The 22,678-nt window shown below is 42.4% G+C and overlaps 1 protein-coding gene across 3 annotated transcripts in view; it reads left to right on the top strand.

The window, feature by feature from the left end:
* TPD52 (tumor protein D52) overlaps nucleotides 1-22,678 on the top strand; it is a 100,805-nt gene that overhangs the window by 59,204 nt on the left and 18,923 nt on the right. For all 3 annotated transcript variants that reach the window (XM_077774286.1, XM_077774279.1, XM_077774273.1), the window contains 3 exons: nucleotides 14,516-14,631; nucleotides 20,031-20,179; nucleotides 21,969-22,070. In XM_077774286.1, coding sequence (XP_077630412.1) covers nucleotides 14,516-14,631; nucleotides 20,031-20,179; nucleotides 21,969-22,070 — 367 coding nt within the window. The remainder of the gene's footprint in view (nucleotides 1-14,515; nucleotides 14,632-20,030; nucleotides 20,180-21,968; nucleotides 22,071-22,678) is intronic.

The following is a 22,678-nucleotide window of genomic DNA, read 5'->3' as shown; positions in this document are numbered from 1 at the left end:
AAATGAGAAAGTAATGAGCTTTAATCTAGGGGCAGAATGTTCCTGAGAAGCAGTCTTGAGTGGAGGATAGGATGAGGGCCAGTGACTGGAAAAAGGAGAGAGAGGTCTGTTGTTAGGGCTTTTTAAACTCTTTGATACAACCAACCCTCATTCAGAACACCTTATATTCGTGAGCCACAAACGTCATAAATACAAATATCAGTAACTAAAGTAGAAGTTTGTGAAAACTTTACTATTTGTGATGTACTCTAATACTTTATACTATTCCATTCGTTCTTTTTAAAATATCATTTGGTACTGCTAAATGGATTTCACAGCCCATGGTTTGAAAAGCTGATTTATAATGTTCACAATCTGAAATATAAGTTCCGTTAGGGATGTTAGTCTTTTTTGATCACTGTTCTTCCCCAGCACCTGAAATAGTCCTTGACACCTAGGGCTCAACAAATATTTGATGAATGAGTGAGTGCTTGAGCGAATGAATGGATGAAATGAAACTGTCAAGGACTAGTTCACACTCTAGTTCATTTTCCAGATGTGAACACTGAGACCAAGAGAGGTGTTGGGACCCACATTGATACTCACACTCGTCCCTCAGCCCTCACGCCAATGTTTTTTGTTGTTGTTGTTTCTTTTTGTTTGTTTTGTTTTTTAATCACACTATCTTGACCTCTTTGGTGACAGATATTATAGAACAAGTTAATCATTCAAGGTGTAGGTCCGCCTGGGTGGCTCAGTCGGTTAAGTGTCTGACTGTTGATTTTTGGCTCTGGTCACGATCTCATGGTTTGTGAGTTTGAGCCCTGCATTGGGCAACTTGATGACAGTGTGGAGCCTGCTTGGGATTCTCTTGTCTCCTTCTCTCTCTGTCCCTCCCCTACTTGCATGCTAGCTCTATCTCAAAATAAATAAACTTCAAAAAAGAAAATTAAGGGACAGGTTGGTGGCTCAGTCAATTAAGCATCTGACTTCGGCTCAGGTCATGAATTCGCGGCTCATGGATTAGAAGGTTCAAGCCCCTAGTCTGGCTCTGTGCTGACAGCTCAGAGCCTGGAGCCCGCTTTGGATTCTGTGTCCCTGTCTCTCTCTACTCCTCCTCCACTTGCACTCTGTCTCTCTCTCAAAAATAAATAAACAGGGCACCTGGGTGGCTTCAGCCAGTTGACCATCCAACTTTGGCTCAGGTCATGACCTCATGGTCTGTGAGTTTGAGCCCCACGTCGGGCTTTGTGCTGAAAGCTCAGAGCCTGGAGCCTGCTTCAAGTTATGTAAGAGAATAGCTGTTGCAGCATCCAGGTCATCTTTAAAATAACCAACCAAACGAACAAACATGGTAAAAAATAAATAAATAAAATCATTCAAGGTGTAGTCTTTCCTGCCATCACGAGTCTTACCATAGGGGTGTTTTGTTGGTTATTTAATGTGCCACGTGGACATGTACATTCCATTCCGTCTTGGCACTTGCTGGTCAGCACAGTCATCTCTCAGCCAGTGTCCTTGGTTGCATTTTCAGTGAACACCTACAGAGATAATTTCCCAAGCACTGTTTACATAGAATCACTCTTCCTCTTAAAATTTTTCTACTGTACAGAATGATACAACCCTGTTGTATAAAACATCTGTGGTTATTTCTAGCGACTTCAGGAAATAAGATTAGGGGCCATTGAAAAATCTGACATTTTAGTTATATGCTATTATGTTTGAAACTCTAAAAACACTAAAAAAAAAAATCAAACAAATTCCTTAGCTCAGAGTCCTTCTTTTCATTCTGTTTTCATTACTTTTGGATTTCTACTCATCCTTCTAATTTTTAGGGAAAAGTTTATTGTTACTTCTTGAGCATTTTCCATAATTAATTGTGAAGGTCTTAAATAGGAAATACCACATGGCTTACAAAACGAAAATGAGAGCAGAATTGAAGTTTCGGAGAACTTCCTTATTCCTACAGAGGAAATTTAAGAATGAAAGTGACTTCCTCCCTGGGGATCCCCAAATTTCTCCATGGCTGACCTTTCGTCTCTGTGGATTGCCCCAGTTACTCATGTGACACTTGATTGGGGTTGGGAGGGCAGATGGTTGGGAAGGATTCCACTGAAGATTCCCCCCCTCCCCCCTTTTCTTTTTCTTTGGTGAAAGATTCAAGGGTCAGGTAAGGAATTTCTGGAGGACGTGAGTAAAGCATTTGAAAATCCGGATGTGTTCTACCTTTGTGGTCCTTCCTTCCTCCTCTGCTCTTTCTGTGAAGTTCTGGGAGCGTGACCTTTCTGGGTAGGAGGTTGGCCGCTGGTCAGGGCCCTGCTTTCAGAAGTGAGTCCCGGGAGTATCTGGGTGCCAGCTCTCTTTTCCTTTCTGGCCTTAGAGCTGCCCACCCCCCCTCCTCTTCAGTGGCCCTGACATTGTCCAGTTCATCTCCAGGTAAAGTTCTGGGTCTTTCCCCAAAAGGAGTGGGTCAGGTTTCCTCAGCTTTTTTTTGTTCCTTGCTGTTTCGACGACAATTACTCGACTCATTTTTCTCTTCTACTCTGTTGTACTGTTACCACCACGGGCAAATGGGGGAAAATTATAGCCTTAAGAAATACACAGTTTTCACGGCCCATGCTACTGAATCTCTTCTGAACAAAATCTGTGTCATATAGCAGTTGTCAGGTACTTCCTTGCCCTAAGTCAGTGGTTTTCAACTTGGGGCAGTTTTGCCTCCTGCAGGCATCTGGCCACGATCAGAGCCAATTTTGAGATGATTTTGATTATCACAACTGCAGTTGGCTCTGGGGAGGGACTGCCACTGACATCAAGTGGGTAGATGCCTGCATGCCACGTGGATGATGCACAGGACGGTCCCCACCGCAAAGAATTGTCCTGCTCAAAGTGCCCCTCGTGGTGCCATTGAGAAGCCCTGTGTTAAGTAGATCTTTTTTTTAGGGTCTCCTAAAAGAGAGAAAGGATCTCACTTGTTTAGGGTCTTACTTCATTGTGGGGATCTTCACAGGTCGGGAGGGTGGGAGCCCCAAGCTCAGACTTCTAAGAGGAAAAATATCTTTATCTTGTGTGGTTTTTCTTTCTTTTTTTTTTTTTTTGGCTATTACTACTAAAGGCATTTAAACTGTATGTTGTACCTCTTTTTGTGTCTCTAGGTTTAAAAAAAAGCACATATTTCCTTTTGCTTGTGCATGAATAAAACAATATTAAGAGACTTAAATTTTTCTTTGACATCCTAATGGAAAGTATGTATTTTAAATATTTCTACAAACAGATATTTGGATCCAAAAAATTTCATACAATCATACTGAAAAGTAGACCAAATATCTTCATATTATAAACTTTAAAAGAGAAAAGGAATAGTGTTTGTCCTATATTTAAACAGAATTGCAAAAATATGGGGACTGAACACCCAAGGAAGAGTGGGTATCACAGTGTGAGGTGGCGACGCTGGGGCCCCTGGGACACGGAGAGGTTGACGGGAGGGTCCTGCTCCTGAGCCTGGGAAAGACAGCTCTGCTGTTGCAGGCTGTTATCTGGAGAGGAGGAAGGATGGAGAAGGGAAGGTTGGCCTGCCTCTGGGCTTCTCAATGAAGTTTAATCTCTTACTTCCCTTTCCCCCTGGTTGGACACAACTCTGTTAAATATTCCACTTTTAAAAAGCTACATTCCCTACCTTGTCTTGAAAGGTTTTGACACTCACTTGCCAGAAGGCAGTATTAGGCCACATAGGTTCTCATGGCTTCTTCCAGCTCCTAAGTGCTGTTGATTCTTTCTTTTTTAATGGTTTACTCATTTTGAGAGCGAGAGAGCGAGAGCGAGAGCGAGAGAGAGAGAGAGAGAGATTGAGAGCGAGAGCAAGAGAGAGCACATGTGCGAGGTGGGGACGGGCACAGGGAAAGAGACTTAAGTTTCTTACTCGTTTCCTGGTCCTAAAGCCATTGTTGACTCTGAAAATTGTGCAAGCGAGGCATGTAGTTTTATTTCCTAGAGAAGCTTCTAGGGCTCGATTATACTCTTGGGTAGGTGGTGTTAACTAAACAGCCGATATCTTAGACTCCTCCTCTGCAGCGTTTTCCCCTCCTAACTGAGTATCTTGGGAGCAGCCGACATCGTATCCCTTTGCCTGTAACCTGAAGGTATATGACCTGCTGCAAATGTAACAGTCTTTGTATAGATTACGTATGCGACAGAAGTTGTATTCCTTTGGAAAAATGACATCTTCTGTCTGTTTTATTTTTTTATTTGTTTAATAAAAACTTTAACTTTTTGTCTCTTTGAAATAGAAGGACCTCTGTAGGTGAAAGCAGTGAAATGAGAAAGAGATACAGAATAAAAAGCTCAAAGGATAAGGTAGACAGAGAAGGGAGACTGAGTTCTTGTCAGCTCCACTGTGTACCTTCCTGTAATTAATTTATTCCGAGAGTGCTGCCAAGCGTCCGTGTACCAGATGCTGTGCTGGGCTAAACATGCAGGACTGGAACACGGTGCTGAGGTCAAACGTTGCCCAGCCCAGCAGGCCGTGTTCCAAGTACAGTAGACATTGCACACAGAGCGTTATGCCCGGGGCAGGGCCGTGGACACAGGGTCCGGAGAAAGCTGTCAAGAGCAGGAGACACTTAAAACTGATTTATTGAAATGAATGGGACTTGGAAATAAGGAGGGGGTTTCCAGAAGAGAAAACAACAGGTGCAAAGACAGAAGAGGAAGCGAGCATGATTTGGAAAGAGATGGTGGAGGTCGTTGTAGAACATTGGGAATGTTGTTAATGCCGCCCAGCTGTATGCCTAAAAATGGGTCAGGATGGCAGATTTTATGTTGTATATTTTACCACGAAAAAATTAAACGGGCAAAAAATGCATGGAAGGCAGTTCAGTTTACTTGTTGAGTTAATACATTACTCAAGATAAAAAGCATGTCTTCGTAAGAACCGCAGGCTGGAAGATGCAGTGAGCGTGTTGGGCGGGTGAGGCCAGCAGCAGGGGATGGAGTAGGCCGGCTCCCGACTGTCCAGAGCAATGAGCTTTACTAGGAAGTGGGAAACCCCAGAAGGATTTAAGGCAAGGAAGGGAGCATCATCATCAGAGTCCTACTTTAGAAGGACGCTCACTCTAGTGGCAGGTGGTGAAGGGATTGGAGGGATGGACACCTTCAGGGACCTTCAGGGGCAAGATATTGAGCAAGAAATCACGAGAGCTTGAATCAAGTCAGGAGTGGGGGGTTCAGAGAAGAGGCGTGAAGTAGATGCCTGGTGGGGGGGGAGTGGAATAAAGCCATGTCTCAGAGGTAAGAAGAGAAACCCCAGGAGTTGCAGATGGGGAGGTATCACAGGAGGGAAGATTCCAGACCAAGGTTCAGGGCTGATGCCTTGGAGTTATCAAATAACATGATGATTGAGAGCTGTCATATTGAAGATGCAGAGGAAAGGTGGGTACCAGGTGTCAGCAGGTTGAAGAGAGATGGGAAATGAGGGGACCCTGTGAGCCATGCTTCATGGACGAGGAGAGAACATCTGTAACACATGTAGCACATGGAAAAGTGGGGCAATAGCATGTCCTTACCGACCGTCTAATATGTGCCCACGCCTGTGTTCATTATCCTTTAAAGTATTCCTACAGAAACCTGGGGAGCTAGGTGGTATTGTATGTTTTTAATATTCATTCATTTATTTGTTGATTTGTGGATTTATTTATTGTANGTCAGGAGTGGGGGGTTCAGAGAAGAGGCGTGAAGTAGATGCCTGGTGGGGGGGGAGTGGAATAAAGCCATGTCTCAGAGGTAAGAAGAGAAACCCCAGGAGTTGCAGATGGGGAGGTATCACAGGAGGGAAGATTCCAGACCAAGGTTCAGGGCTGATGCCTTGGAGTTATCAAATAACATGATGATTGAGAGCTGTCATATTGAAGATGCAGAGGAAAGGTGGGTACCAGGTGTCAGCAGGTTGAAGAGAGATGGGAAATGAGGGGACCCTGTGAGCCATGCTTCATGGACGAGGAGAGAACATCTGTAACACATGTAGCACATGGAAAAGTGGGGCAATAGCATGTCCTTACCGACCGTCTAATATGTGCCCACGCCTGTGTTCATTATCCTTTAAAGTATTCCTACAGAAACCTGGGGAGCTAGGTGGTATTGTATGTTTTTAATATTCATTCATTTATTTGTTGATTTGTGGATTTATTTATTGTAAAGTTTATTTTGAGAGAGAGCAGGGGAGGGGCAGAGAGAGGGAGAACAGAATCCAAAGCAGGCTCTGTGCTGTCAGCAAGGAGCCTGATATAGGGCTCGAACTCACAAACGGGGAGATCATGACTGGAGANGTTGATTTGTGGATTTATTTATTGTAAAGTTTATTTTGAGAGAGAGCAGGGGAGGGGCAGAGAGAGGGAGAGACAGAATCCAAAGCAGGCTCTGTGCTGTCAGCAAGGAGCCCGATATAGGGCTCGAACTCACAAACGGGGAGATCATGACTGGAGCTGAGATCAAGAGTTGGACCCTTAATCGACTGAGCCACCCAGGCATCCATGTGTGTTGTTTTTTTTAAAGAGGTAATGGGTTTTGGGAGAGTTCAGTTTCCTAGGGCTGCCGTAACAAAGTGCCCCAAATTGAGTGACTTAAACGACAGAAATGTGTTCCGTCTCAGTTCTGGAGGCTAGAAGTCCAAAATGAAGGTGTCAGCAGGGCCATGCTCCTTCTGTAAAAAGACCCTTCCTTGCCTCGTCCCAGCTGCTGCTGGCTGCTGGCGGTCTGTGGCTTGCAGTTTTATGCCTCCAATCTGCCTTCAGATCACATGGAGGTGTCCCTGGGTCTCTGTGTGCTCCCTACGTTGTTGCCACGATATTCTCTCTGGGTTTCTGTGTCTAAATTTCCTTCTTCTTATAAGGACACCAGTCATTTGATTAGGGGCCACTCTGATTTTCTGTGCTCTCATCTTAACTATATTTGTGAAAACCTGTTTCCAGATCAAAGCCCGTGTGCAGGTGCTGGGGGTTAGGAAATGGAATGTATCTTTTTGGAGACACAAGTCAACCTACAGCACCATCTAATTTCAAAGCTCATGCCTTTCTTTTTCTACTCCTTAAAAAATTCCTGCCTCCTAGTTTCCTCATCTTATTCAATAAAGTATTTAGTGAAATGATCCCAAATTTTGTTTTCAGATCTGAAATTATGTAAAATGGCTGAAAAGTTTTAAATTGACAGGCACAGAAACTCTTGAGGGGAAGCACTTGGTCTTATATGGGTAAAAGGTCAGCGCTAAACTTCAGGGAGGAGAGACCGTTGGGGCAGGTGCCCTGCTCTGGGTGCCCTGCTCTGGGGTAGCTTGGGACGTGTCCGTAGTACCTGAGCCAGAAGGGCACTCACCCACCCCTTCATCATGGCTTGGTTTTAACTGTAGGTTCAAAATTGGTATTTAAAAAAAGGCTTTGCTTCCTTTCCTGGTTGAGATTTTGGGGAGTATGTGTTGAAGAGGTGGGTATGCATGGGAAAGTAAAGAGAAACTTCATCTGAATCAGCCTTTGACCAGGAAATCTGTTCAGATAAAGCATTAACATTTGCTTTGTTCTTGGTGTTCTCAGCCCCGAGATGAAAAGAGAAGGGTGTGACATCAGGACTTTATAGTCTGGAACTAGAGACATGTTCAAGGCTGGGATCTTTTTCCACGCTTCCTGTTCTTCGTCACCATGCTTACACATCACACGCATTTCCACTGATGCCAAAGACCTAAGAACTTCGTTTTCCTCAAATCACTAACAAGTTTTCAGGGATCTGGAGTATTGCTTTTCGTCTCTTCTAAGACACCGCAAATTCTAGGATGTCCTGTTAAATAGTACTTGTTCATTGGGGTGCCTGGGTGCCTCGGTCGTTTGAAGGTCTGACTTTGGCTCAGCTCATGATCTCATGGTTCATGAGTTTGAGCCCCGTGTTGGGCTGTCTGCGGTCAGGGCAGAGCCTGCTTGGGATCCTCTGTCCCCTTCTCTTTCTCTGCCCCTCCCCCTTCAAAAATAAATATTTAGAAAAATAGTATTTGTTCATTAAGGGAAAACATTGCTGCCGAGTTAAAAGGCTATAAGGCAATGCTTTAATTTTACTTAAAAATTTTATGCTTATTAAACCTCTTTTTGATTTATTCAGACATGTATATTGACATAACACTCCTGGGCATACTTTTTAGAGTAAACCAATGTACAGTTTTCCTGAAACTTCTTCACATGCAGTAACTTACCAGAATTGCTTTTCAACTAGGAATCATCCATGTTTTGGTTTATTTTTCTCACACAGGAAGTCTGTGATGCAGACTTTAAGAGATGCCTGCGATTTTCTAAGCCCCTGACACCCAGTTTGCAAATTTTGGAGCACGTTTACAGGTGGTAAACAGCTATGCCACACGGACTGCCTAACTGGCTGGCTGTCAGTGCACTTCAAGTTCAAAGCTGTACGTGTAGAAGAAACAAGTATCTTAGGATTGATGCGACATCGTCTTCCTGGTCTCAGTTCATCTCCCTCGTCGCTGTCTTGGCAGCGGGCCTCTCACCTGGGCACCCAGCAGTTTGCCTGTCGGTGGGCTCCAGGCTCTCCCCGCTACCTAACTCTTTGGGGGCGGGATGGGGGGAGATAGGTGGCCTGTTTGCACAACTAGAGGAATTGAGGAGATGGCTAACATAGTAACAACCAGATAGAACAAATTATCCCCAGTTTTCTGTCATGTGGGCGCAGCTATGGTGTCTGTGACTTCCAGCCTGGGACCCACATATGTTCATGACCCTCAGCAAAGTGGGAAGTCCCCGTGGAGAAGGACCTGGCCGGGGTGCCTGGGTGGCTCAGTTGGTTAAGCATCTGACTTCAGCTCAGGTCATGATCTTGCGGTTTTTGGGTTCGAGTACCGTGTAGAGCTCTGTGCTGACAGCTCAGAGCCTGGAGCCTGCTTTGGAATCTGTGTCTCCCTCCCTCTCTGCCCCTCCCCCCACGCTGCCTCTGTCTCTCTCTCTCTCAAAAATAAACATTAAAAAAAATTAAAAAATAAAATACCCATTCATCTACTTCCAGCATGCCCTTCATCCCTTCTGTCATGTTCTCTGTCCTCCCTGCTCGTTGGAATTTCTTTAAGGAAGAAAATATTAAGCGTCTGACTTCGGCTTAGGTCATGATTTAATGGTTATTGAGTTTGAGCCCTGCGTTAGGTTCTGTGTTAACAGTGCAGAGCCTGCTTCATATCCTCTCTCTCTCTCTCTCTGTCTTCCTCTCCCAGCTTAACTCTCTCTCTCTCAAAAATAAATTAAAAAAAAAAAAGTGTAGGTGAAAGAGCAATAGTTGAGAGTCAGAAAAACCTGTATTTTAATCTCCCCTGTGATTCTGGGCAAATTGGTAACCTTAGCCCGAGGGCCTCGGTTTCCCCAGTGCAAATAAAAAGTACTCCTTTCATCACGTGTTGGTTGGAAGATGCTTTTTCAAAAAGGAGGTAACATGAATCTCCCTGGTTGTGTATTAGACCTCAATAAATATTAATTTTGTCCCTCTTTACCATCTTTTTAAAATAGCTTTCCATCAGATTCTGAGGAAGAAACATGAAAAATGAATGATTAAATAAGAATTTTCTGCAGTATAGTTTTGAGTAAACTATATATTAAAATGTTCCCATTTCCCAACTTGGATTGTGAATGAGAAGTGACTATTTTTCCTCCCCAAAGGCAGACTCTGCCTCTACAATAAATATTGTACTCTTACTTATCATATGGGAAATTGGATAATATCTAGAGAAACTTCTGAGGTGCTAGAAACTGTACATTTGAAAAGAAAGAGATTACTTTTGATCTAGTCTGCCAGCTGTTTTTCCTTTGTACAGTCCTTTTTTTTTTTTTTTTAAATGTTTTATTTCTAGGAGAGAGAGCGAGAGAGACAGCGTGAGCAGGGGAGGGTCAGAGAGAGAGGAAGTCACAGACTGAAACAGGCTCCAGGCTCTGAGCTGGCAGTCAGCACAGAGCCCAACGCAGGGCTCGAACCCACGAACTGCGAGATCATGACCTAAGCGAAAGTCAGACGCTTAACCGACTAAGCCACCCAGGCGCCCCTCCTTTGTACAGTCTTAATTATTATTGTTTCCAGAAATCTTACAAGTCAGACTGTCAGCCCCTGACTCTGCATTTGTACTTTGGAAATCAATGACTTTAAGCATATACTCAAAAAACTTTTTTTCTTAATGTTTATTTTTTTGAGAGAGAGAGAGAGAGAGAGAAACTGAGTAGGGGAGAGGCAGAGAGAAAGGGAGACACAGAATCTAAAGCAGGTTCCAGGCTCTGAGCCATCAGCACAGACCCAGACACGGGGCTCAAACCCACAAACTGTGAGATTGTGACCTGAGCCGAAGTCGAACGCTTAACTGACTGAGCCACCCAGGTGCCCCTACACGTATTCTTTCAAATCAAACCATTTAGGTTCAAAATCACAACCCCGTGTATTCAGGTATGTTACCACAGGCAGGTTGCTTAACCTCTGTAAGTTTCAGTTTCCTCATCTGTAAATGGTAATCCGCACATCCCAGAAGTGTTGTACGAAAATAATGTAATCTCTTTGGACCACTTAGTTCAGATGTGGATATACATAGAGTGCACTCTGTGGGGATGGCTGTGGTTATTAATAATTTTCCTAAGTCATGACTGTCCTGTTTTGACAGTTATTTTGATATCTGCCTTTCTGTTCTTCCTTTATTTCTTCATTTTTCATTTTTCTCCCCTGAGTTGATTATCCCAAAACAAACCTCACCTTTTTTTCTTTTTTTTTTTTAACCTTTTTTTGTATGTTTGTTTATCTTTGAGAAAGAGAGAATACAGGCAGGGGAGGGGCAAGAGAGAGGGAGACACAGAATCCAAAACAGGCTCCAGGTTTTGAGCTGTCAGCACAGAGCCCAATGTGGGGCTTGAACTCACAAGCTGTGAGATCATGACCTGAGCAGAAGTCAGAGGCTTAATGGACTGAGCCACCTTGGTGCCCCCAAACCTCACCTTTAAATTTTAATGTTGATAATTTGCTGCCACCTAGAGGTTAATATGGAAAAAGCAGAACGTGTAATTACTAAATTCCTTAGATTGGGAATATAAAATCTCAAAGGTCATCTGGGAGGCCTTGAAGCCAACTGTGGACAACTCTATGACCCCCTTTTCTGAGATATTTAATTTCCCTGGTGGCCTAACTAAATGCTTGAATAGTATCAGGTTACCTCTAGATTCTTTTTGGAATTGGGCAGCTGTACATAAACCACTATTAGTACTTACGTATTAAAATTTTCTTCTTAAGCGGATTTGCAAACTAGTATTTATTAAAAAGCATGAAAGAGCCTTTGTTTTTTTAAGGCATGGTTCAGCACGAGAGTTTTGTTGGTGTTCTCTTTTTGAGTCTTGTTCTAGTTAGAGATTTGAGAAGTCTGAACAAAAATTTAAAAATAAAGAATGTTTATAATGAACTCTGTTATGGTTCATACTGTATTGCCTTATATGATTGCTACCATATAGTCCTTCTGTCCTCAATCTTCTACTCTTCCGTCACATAATGTGGTACAGGGGATAAATTTGCAAACATACGTGGACCCTCCTCAGTGATTTCTGACCGTACACGCCTTCTCTACAGTTTGCTGTGGCTGGGGTTGGCGTATGCGGGTTCCAATGACAGACAGCAGGGGGTGGGTCCAGTAAGGCCTGGGTGCTAACGTACGGGGATGAATTTTGTCTTGAAAACAGCAGGGAACCACTAACGGACTGTAAGCTGGAGAGGGACATGATCAGATTTCTATCACAGATGTTACTTGGGCAGTGCGAAGATATCTTAGAGGGGGCCTACAGAAGCAGTTATTCATTGAGTTTTTCCATCTACTGATTGTACCTGTCACATCTTGTCTGTGCCTTAGAAGGCTTAATCAGGGGCGCCTGGGTGGCTTAGTCGGTTAAGCATCCGACTTTTGCTTAGGTCATGATCTCGCGGTTCGTGGGTTCGAGCCCCGCGTCGGGTTCTGTGCTGACTGCCAGCTCAGAGCCTGGAGCCTGTTTCAGTCTGTGACTCCCTCTCTCTCTGACCCTCCCCTGCTCACGCTGTCTCTCTCTCTCTCTCCTAGAAATAAATACATTTAAAAAAAAAAAAAAGGCTTAATCATACTCTGTTTGCTCCTCTGGTTTATGGTTTTGTCAGTTGTTTTATGTGTATCTTATGCCTTTAGCAGTTCTATAAACACCTTTCCGGTTGGTAGTGTTTTGGTACTGTTGTGCTAATGGTTATCGCTGTTATAATTATTAAGTAGACCCTGTAATTGGTGTCTTGGTACCTTGTACACAGTGTCCCTACATGCTGTGTCATTGATCCATATACTTCTCTTAGCTTTGCCATGGCGCTGGCTGCCTGTTGAACAATGTGGTTATTCTCGCCCCTTCCTTTTCCGCCTGCCTGTGAAGTCTGTCATCTGCCGCCTGGCATCTTGCTTTGGGCTGGATGCCACATTGCTGCTACGGCTGAACTAGCGCTTCTCAGAAATGGACGTGGGGGTGGTGTGGAACCGTGATTGCTTTAATCCCCACTGGCAGAAAGAGGCGAAGAGCAGGAAAAGGAGGAGACTTTTCTCAGGTTCCCTATGCAAAGTATCTGTTGCCAGAGACTGAGAAAACCCAAACCTCTGCCATGGGAATGGATGGGCAGAACTCTGATTAGGGTAAGGCCTGTGAGGCCAGCAGCCACCTGCCTTAGCTGTAAAATTCAAGAGGGCACCAAAATGCTCTGTGATCAAGACAAATAATGTTAATGCAACATTCAAAAAATTAAAATGAAATCAGGATGAACAAAATACTAACCTTTTAAATAAATACAGGATCAGGGTGCGCCTGGGTAGCTCATTCGGTTAAGTGTCCGACTTCGGCTTAGGTCATGATCTCACAGTTCATGGGTTCGAGCCCTGCATTGGGCTCTGTTCTGACAGCTAGCTTAGAGCCTGGAGCCTGTTTCAGATTCTGTGTCTCCCTCTCTCTCTGACCCTCCTCTGCTCATGCTGTCTCTGTCTCTGTCTCTCAGAAATAAATAAAACATTTTAAAAAAAGGAAGTTAAATAAAGGGAAGATCAAGGGTGGCTCAGTCAGTTAAGTGTCTGACTCTAGATTTCTACTCAGGTCATGATCTCACGATTTGTGGGTTGGAGCCCCACATTGGGCTCTGCTCACTGTGGAGCCTGCTTGGGATTTTCTCTCTCTCCCTTTCTCTCTGACCCTCCCCCCTCAAAATAAATAAATAAACTTTTAAAAAGTATTTAAGGGGCACCTGGGTGGCTCAGTCGGTTAAGCGTCCGACTTTGGCTCAGGTCATGATCTCACAGTTTATGGGTTCAAGCCCTGCATCAGGTTATGTGCTGGCAGCTCAGAGCCTGGAGCCTGTTTCAGATTCTGTGTCTCCCTCTCTCTCTCTCTGCCCCTCCCCAGCTCATGCTCTGTCTTTCTCTTTCTCAAAAATAAATAAACTATAAAAGAAAAAACTTAAAAGTATTTAAAAAAAAAAGACAAGATCAGGAACAGTACTGTGCCAAGCCATTTTGGAGCCTAAGGTGGAAGGAAAAATCAGCAACGCTGAGCCTATTTAAAATCTTGATAATTTATTCATCATAGATTCTTTGAATTAACTTTGATTTTGCAAATATATCGCATTAAAATATTAAAATTATTTATATTGAGGTTTTTGATGCCCCCTTAAATTTTGCACCCCAGGTTTGGGGGCCTCGCTGACCTAATCACACTAGCCTTGTGCATGGCTGGTTGTGCAGAAGAGATGGTTGCTGATTGTCAGCTGCCTTCTTGGCCACTCGAGAAATGCCAGATTCTTCCTGAGGGCCCACTGCAGTTGCCGCTTTTTCAGGGGAGTGAGTGTGGCAGTGTTGCTCTTAATTAACGTGGAAAGCTTTAATATGAGTGTTGATCATTTCTGCATATGTTAGGACTTTTTAAAGGTAATCTGGATGAGATATATATATTTTTAAAAGCTACAGGAAAGTGTTTCCTACCTCTACTAACAAAGGAAAGAAATGTAATACATTTTTCTTGGGATAAAATTTTTGTAGGCATTGAGTTTGTTCAGTTCTTGACCAAGGTTAATGCTGGATTTGATTAGCAGAGGAAATTAGAGATATGTACAAACCCCTTCCCTCGTTAGTGTGAGTTACTAGTCCTGCTGATTTACTAGTTTAACATTTAAAGCCTTGGCAAGATCCCATTTTTGGCCTCTTAACTCTTTTGCTTTGCAGTAACTATATTGTGACTGTGGAAATGGACAGAAGCTGAGTGAATGCTGTATTTTTTAAGTTCATAATTTGGCAGAGTGTAATTTGGTGGTGTTCAGTGGTAGCTAAGACTTTTCTTTTGTCCTTTACTGGGAGAGCCAGGTCATTTGAAGCTACGGAAAGTTGATGTGTGGATCCAGTCTAATTGCTTTTATTCTCACTGGGGCAGCGGAGGAGCCTAAAGGAGAATTTTACTTAGCTTTCATACCTTACAGACTTTTTTTTTTTTTCATCCCCAACAAGGTCTGCTGAGAACAGACACAGTGCCCGAGGAAGGAGAAGATGTTGCAGCCACGATCAGTGCCACAGAGACCCTATCAGAGGAAGAGCAAGAAGAGCTAAGACGAGAACTTGCAAAGGTAAAGAAGCATTCCTTTTGGAACGTCATGTTTTGTGCTTACAGTGTCATTTGTAAGGTAAGGTAACACCTCGTTGTCAGTTTCAAGGGAGAGAAAGCAACGTGCATGTACTTGTCCTAGAGATCTTGAGTGGGGGAGAAGAAATAGAAGAGCATGATATCGGTTTGTTTTTATATGAAATAAAGCATATAAAAAAGATGACGTGAGTCTGAGAAGTAGGATGTGACAGAGGAACCGGATGAGAGGAGTGATAGTGAATATCGTCTCAGGGACTGCACTGAGTCTAATATACTGGGCTTTTCGGTTCTATCCATGACTCTGGTCTCTCCTTTGCTGTGTTGTGGATATCTGCACTTTGAAACTTCTTTCCTTCCCTCCCTTTCTCTTTTTTTTCCTTAAGTTAACCATTTAAAGGTGTACAATTCAGTGGCATTTAGCACATTCACAGTCTTGTGCAGCTATCACCTCTGTGTAGTTCCAGAACAATTTCATCATTCCCAGAGGAGACCCATACTCATGAAACCGGATTCCCCTCTCCCTCGTCTCCTGACAACAATTAGCTGTGTGTCTTGTCTGTATGGATTTACTTAGTCTGGATATTTTATTTAAATATAATATGGCACTTTTTATTTGTTTTTTAGGTTCACTTAGCATAATGTTTTTTGAGGTTCATTCTTGTGGCATGTATTGGTACTTTACTATTTTTTTATGGTTGAATAATATTCCATTTTATGTGTTTTCCATACTTTGTTTTTCTGTTTGTGTGTTGATGGATATTTATGTGGTTTCCACATCTTTACGATTGTGGGCACTGAGCTAGGAACATTTGTATAAAAGTACTTGTTTGAATACCTATTTTTAGTTTCTTCGGATCTCTATAACTAGAAGTGGAATTGCTGCATCAAATGATAATTCCACGTTTAAGTTTTTTGGAGAACTGCCAAACTATTTCTCACAGCAGGGGCACCGTTTCACATCTCAAGCAGCAATTTCTGTGCATCTTTGCCAACATTTGTTATTTTCTGTCTTTCTGATTCTGACTATCCGTAGTGAGTGTAAAGTGGTATCTCATTGCGGTTTTGATTTGTATTTCCCTAATGACTAATGATACTGAGCATTCATGTGCTTATTACATTTGTATACTGTCGTTGGAGAAATATCTATTCAAATTCTTTGCCCCAGTTTTTCTTTTAATTGTCTGTTTTGTTGTTGAGATATGAGCTCTTTATATATTCTGGATAGTAGACCCTTATCAGATACGTGATTTACAAATATTTTTTTTTGCACTTTCTTCATAGCACTTTTTTGCTATTAAGCAGTATTTTCATAGAAACACTTGCATATACTCTCTTATGAACTTCTTTAATTAGTTTTTTAGGAAAAATTCCTATAAGTAGGGTTCCTGGGTCTAATGGTTTATTAAGGGCACAGAGTCCTTCCCACGTACACCGACAATGCCAAAATGCTATTTGGAAGATTTCTCACAGTATGAAAGCCATGTTCCCAAATTCTTGCTGCTCTTAGTATTATTATTTTATTGTCAGTAATATTAAAATATTAGTAATGGCAACTAATGTCTTCAGACTGCTTGCTAGGTGGCAGGCACTAAGCTAAGCTCTGTGCATATATGTATCTCATTAATTATCACAACAGTGTTAAGAGGCAGGTGCTATTTTTTCTTTATTTATTAAAATTCCAGTATAACTAACATACAGTGTTATATTAGTTTCATGTGTGCGACATAGTGATTCAGCAGTTCTGTACATTACTCAGGGCTGTTAATTATGATTTGATCGAGGAGGAAACTGGTCTACGTTTCTGAACAGAGATGTTATTTACCAAATGAAGTTGTTATACATGAAATAGGTAAATGTTTTCTCTCATTATGTGAGTTTTCCCTTTCACTTTCTTGACAGTACTCTTTGCACAGAAATTGTTAATTGTGATGAACTTGAATTTATGTAGTTTTCCTTTGGTGACTTGTGCTTTAGGTGTCACATGTAAGGAACCGTTACCTAATCCAAGATTGTGAAAGTTAAGGTCCCAAGGTCGTGCACTGCAGTGTGAGTCTTGGGTCCAGGTCTTCATGAATTCTGATGCTTGTGCACATACTGCTTTATGTGTACCATGTTCATGCTTGATTAGAAGTTTATCCAGCATTCCTAAACACTCCTGAGATACGGCAGATATGCTATTAACTTTACTTCATGGTTATGTGATAGTAATGATAGTAATATAAGATAAAAATCATTTACACATAAAACAAATGATGGTTTTCAGTTTGGAAAGGTTTTACATCAGAGTCAGTGCTTGAGATCGTTGTAGACATTTAAATGAAATAGGGATAAAAAAAAATTCCCTCTCTCATTTTTTGAATTCATTTTAGAGATATAATTTGCATGCCATCAAATTCTACCCCTTTGGTTTATGTGCATTCACAAGGTTGTACAGTTATCACCATTATCTAATTCTAAACATTTCATCACCTAAAAAAGACACCTTGCCCCTGTTCGCAGTCACCCCCCAGCCCACCCTTTCTCTCCAGCCCTTGGCAACCACGGTCTGCTTTTGATTTTTATGGACTTGCTTATTCCAGGCATTGCATACAAGTGGGGTCAGACGATGTGTGGTCTTTTGGGACCAGCTTCCCTCACATAGTACTTTTTTCAAGGTTCATTCGTGTTGTAAGGCATATTAGTATGCCATTTGTTTTCCTGGCTGAATAATATTCCATTCTATAGCGATCGGTCACATTTTGGCTATCCATTCATCAGTTGTTGGACATTGAGGTTGTTTCCCTTTTTGGCTGTTATGAATAATGCCACTGTGAATATTTGTGTACAGGTTTTCTTGCGTGGTTGTGTGCTTTTAATTTTCCTTCTGTATACCTAGGAGTGGAATTCCTGGGTCATATGATAACTCTTTTGTATAATTTCTCGAGGAAACACTGGAGTGTTTTACTGCCAAACTGTACCATTGTACCTTCTCCTCAGTAATATGTGAGGGCTCCAATTTCTCTGCATCCTTGCCAACACTTGTTACCTTTTTTATTATAGTCATCCTAGTGGGGGTAAAGTAGAATCTCATTTGAATTTCTCACTAATGAATGGTATTGAGCATTTTTCATATGATTATTGGTCATTTATGTATTTTCTTTGGTGAAATGTCCATTTAAATATTCTGTCCATTTTTAATTGGATTATTTGTCCTTATTATTGAGTTGTGTGTTCTCTCTCTGTTATGGATACTAGATCCTCATCAGATATATTCTTTGTGCTTTAAGGGTCATTCTTTTATATTTATGTATTTTTCTATATTAAAATATGTATATTTTATATGTATATTAAAATATGTACATAATATGTAATCTATAATATATATGTTGAATTAACGAATTGTAGCCACCGTGTGCTTAGCCAGGTATGTTGGTAGCACAATTTAACCAACAAAGGTAGAGAATACACTGTGTCCTGTATTGTGCAGTAAGATTTATGGTGGTCTTTCTCGCCAGCTGTCATTAGGGGAAGTGAAAACTTCAGACAAGTGTCAGGGGAGAGTATGTATCTTTTAAGTCCGTTCTTTGGAGTGTCTGAAAATTCGGAGCTGAGATAGCGAATTTTGAGCCATTGGAAAGCTAACAGTGTGCGATGAGAATTAGCCAGTAAACTGAGAGGTGGAATCTGAAGACCTGGGTTGAAATTCTGGTTCCTGCATTATTAGTTTGATGACCTTGGGCAAATTATGTAATTTACTTGATTTTGAACCTCCTTTATTCATTGTTGCCTTTTTCTTTCCATATGCCACTTAAACGTGACTTCCAAAACTGGTACAGAATGAGAGGTTCTGTCTGCCAATCACAGAGGATTATCTTTGTTCTGGACCTACCTTCTAAGTAGTGCCATCTTCACAATTCTGTTTTGTTTGTTTTGGTAGCCACATCACATTTTTTTTTATCCTTCTCTCCTTTTGTTGAGTACTGTTTTTCTTCACTTTGTGTTCTGTGAAGGTTTAATCAGTGGTGAAAACAGTTTAATAGCACTATACGCTGTTTTTTTAAGTCCACGCTGCCTTTGAAATCCTAGAAGTGTGAGCTCAAGGCTGAGAATATGGTTTTGCAACAAGTCAAAGGCCGCATCTTTCTAAGGATCTTGAATATTAATGACTACCTCACTTTTTCAGCTTCCTGGCACAAAAGGTCCCTGCATGAGGTCCGTTTCTCTCTGTGGGTCTGCCTCTTGCCCTCTGTTTTTCTGCCTCAGCCTGTTGTCCTACTCTGTAAGTCTTTTTCTTCCTAGCTTCTGCGTAGAGTTTTGGCCTCCTCAAGTACATTTAAGCTTCCATTGCTCATAATCTCACTGTGCCCTACCTGTACTTGAGGGCTTCTTCATCCAAGTCTTTCCAGCTTCTCCCAATGTTATCTCAGTTTTTCAAACTGGGTTCCTGAATGAGAGAGATCCAAGTCTCTCTTTTTACCTCAGGCACATCACTCACTGGTTGGTGGCCACTTGAGGGGTTGGCTGTCCTTGGGCTAGGGACCCACCTCTAATCACCCAGCTCTTGCTGGTCAGTCAGCATCAGGAGGTGCACACAGGACTTCTGCGGGGCGCTCTGGGGGAGACCCTTTGATTTGTTTGTGTCTGTGGCTTTGGCAGGCCCTGGGACAGACATTCCCAGGATAAACTCACATGAAATGTATGGGAAGGTTGGATTTCGATTTGGCTTGGCTGTGCGTGTTTTGGTGGAGAGTGGAGATAGGTTTGATTTGGTACACAAATAGGAGTTTTGTGGGCTTTCTACTAGAACCGTCCAGCTGGAGATGCAGACCAGAGGTCAGAAGAGTGGATGTTAGAATAATTGGAATATTGTCTGTGTGGAGGTTCGAGCCCTAAGCCTCCATGACATTGCTGAGCAAGGACGTACAGAGAGAGAGGAGAAGGCTGAGGACAGTTCAAGGTAGAAATATAAGGAAGAGGAGAGAAGCTGTACAGGAGAGAGCAGCACATAACCAGCTTACTTAGCAACATGCTATATGTGGTTTTTAAAGAGACAGGTAAATGAATCAAAAAATGTTTTTGATGACTCCAGAGGGGCACCTGGGTGGCTCAGTTGGTTAAGCGTCCGACTTCGGTTCAGGTCATGATCTCACGGTTTGTGGGTTCGAGCCCTGTGTTGGCCTCTGTGCTGACGTCTAGCTCAGAGCCTGGAGCCTGCTTTGGATTCTGTGTCTCCCTCTCTCTCAGACCGTCCCCTGCTCATGCTGCCTCTCTCTTTCTCTCAGAAATAAATAAAACATTTAAAAAAAATAAATGACTCCAGAATTTTGAGTATAGTTTACACTAATAATCTTAACTTACTGAATGACTCTGTATGTATTTTGACCCCATCCCCCTTTCTCATAGGTAGAAGAAGAAATCCAGACTCTGTCTCAAGTGTTAGCAGCAAAAGAGAAGCATCTAGCAGAGATCAAACGGAAACTTGGGATCAATTCACTACAGGAACTAAAACAGAACATTGCCAAAGGCTGGCAGGATGTGACAGCAACATCTGCGTATGTTCCCTTGATCATACATTTTTCTAGAGAATGTAAAGGACACTTTTGCTCCTTTTGTCTGGGTAGGGGAACTAAAAGGGGCTGAGGATGCCTCTGCAACATTTCTTTATACCACAGAGGACACTCCCTCACCCCCCACCCCCCCACTCAGGTTTTGAGTATACCTGACTCTTCTCTAACTTTGGTCTTCTGGACTGTTCTAGGAGATAGAAAGAAAACCAGCCTCATATGTGAGTTGAAGAAATAACGTTCAGGCTCCAAAAATGTTATATATGGACTTGTTAGAAATGCACATGTGTCGCTTAGTCCTCAGAATAACCAGATAGGGCGGGTGGTGAGATAGCCCGAGAGAAGGAACCCAGATCAGATAAGTTTTGAGGTCACAAAACTCAAAATGTGGAGGCGACGTTTGAACTCAGATTTGACCAAGAACAGAGCTGGTCTTCTTTTTACCCTGCTCTCTACATAGTGTAAGACCCTTGGCTAATTGTCTCTGATATGTGTGGGTGGCAGAGGCCCACCCCTCTTTTTCATCACATACATTTTGCTATGGCCTTATCATGATGCGGTTTTGTTTCCTAGCACAAGGAGGAGCAAGCTTCTGGTAACAGATTCTGAAGTATGTTCTTTAAAATATATATTGTTAAGTTTATTTATTTTTGAAAGAGAGCACGTGTGTGTGAGCGCAGGGCAGAGAGAACAAGAGAGAGAGAGAGAGTGAGAATCCCAAGCAGACTTCATATTATCAGCACGGAACCCAATGCGAGGCTTGAACTCACAAACCATGAGGTCATGACCTGAGTGGCGATCAAGAGTTGGACGCTTAACTGACTGAGCCACCTGGGTGCCCCAGAAATGTATTCTTTATCATCTGTGTTCTGTCCCATGCACTGAGCTGTCACCAGCAGCAGGAAGCTGACTGCATCTTGACATGACAACACCAGGGTGCCCACCCCCTTCGGTCCACTTCCTACCCATGTAGGTCCAGGAAGCTATTCTGTGTATATCACCATAAACTTTTTGTTTTTCACATTTCATCTTGATGGAATAAGTAAAGATGCCTGAGCATCCCTGTCTATAACATGAGCTATTTGTCTATAGCTCTTTGTAGCTACCATATTCGTTTGGTTTTATTTGCCCTTCATTAATCCCTGGGTAGATGGGAAGTGGGAGGTGATAAATGATAGCTTTGTGCTATAGCAAATCTCATACTTGAGTCATTTTGACTGTCACACACTTTATGTATTCTGTCAAGAGTCCACAAGTCCTTATGTGGTAGCTCTGCAGACTTGGAAAATTAAAAAAAAATTCTTTATGTCCATATAATTTATTTGGATAATAAAGTACCCATGGCCCTTACCTTGCTTCTGGTTGCTTATTAGAGGATAAAGTTATAAAAGGCATGTGAGGCATTTGATTTCATTTTTGTTTTGTTTGCCTTTAGTAGAAAAAGAATAAGAGTTATAATTTTTTTCAGCCTCTGGCTCATTTTCATCTTTTCTCTATGACTGTTTTTACCCCTTACTCTGATTCCCTCGGCCCTGCCTTTATAGGCCTCTGTTTGGCTGTCCGAGGACACAGCTGAAGATTGAGCCTGCTGGTTAATGATAAGACCATGTGATGATGCCGTTCTTGTGGTTATGAAGGATTGGGGATGTTCTAAAAACAATTTTTTTGTAAAATTTTTGAGAGCTCTCCAAGAGGTGGTGATCGTGCTGTAAATAATTGCTATTAGAAAAGCTTAGCTTAACTTTTCTTTACTCTCTTCTTTTATAATTTAATCTAGATATAAAAAGACCTCTGAAACCTTATCTCAAGCTGGACAGAAGGCATCAGCTGCTTTCTCCTCTGTTGGATCGGTCATCACCAAAAAGCTGGAAGACGTAAAGTATGTCCTCCTCTCTCCTTGCTCATCAAGTAGCTGAGACAAATTAAAATATGTTGTGGTTGCATGTATTTCCTGACCGTGGCTGTGGGTAATGCTGGATTCTCCTCTCCTTCAAACCAGGACCTGAGATACTGCCTCAGTTGTTTTAGGTGTAGCCTTCTGGCTCTTAGGCATAGCGTTCAAAATAGTCATCTTGTGAGTACGTTTAAGGTTGTTGGAAAATTCTGGTTGTGCATTTCTGTTCTTTTAGTCCTTCCTGATCATGCAGGGTAAGTATGTCTCTTGTGGTTGCAAGTTTGTGGTTGCGGGCCGAGCCTGTGGTCCTCCTGCGGACGGGTCCGGGAGCGCTGACTGCACGCGTGGACCGAGACCGGCCCCGGTTCTGGGCGGTACATTGTTGCGCCCCGGTGCGATCACCACATGCTCGTCCGTGTACTGGTTCATACAAATGTGTAAGCTCCTTCTGCATTCATGCTTAGGCCCAAATCTTGATATTGAGCTTTGCTTTTTGTTTTGCATTTCTATTTCAGATGAGTCTGCAGAATTTTCCCGGCAGTTTTGATAAAACCACTTCACAGTGTTTTGTGCATCCTCCACCCTGACCACCC

Source organism: Crocuta crocuta, unplaced genomic scaffold, assembly GCF_008692635.1.
Source record: "Crocuta crocuta isolate KB4526 unplaced genomic scaffold, BGI_CrCroc_1.0 scaffold81, whole genome shotgun sequence".
Taxonomy (NCBI): domain Eukaryota; kingdom Metazoa; phylum Chordata; class Mammalia; order Carnivora; family Hyaenidae; genus Crocuta; species Crocuta crocuta.
Note: the sequence above shows the minus strand (reverse complement) of the source record. Positions and strands in the feature narration are given on the sequence as shown.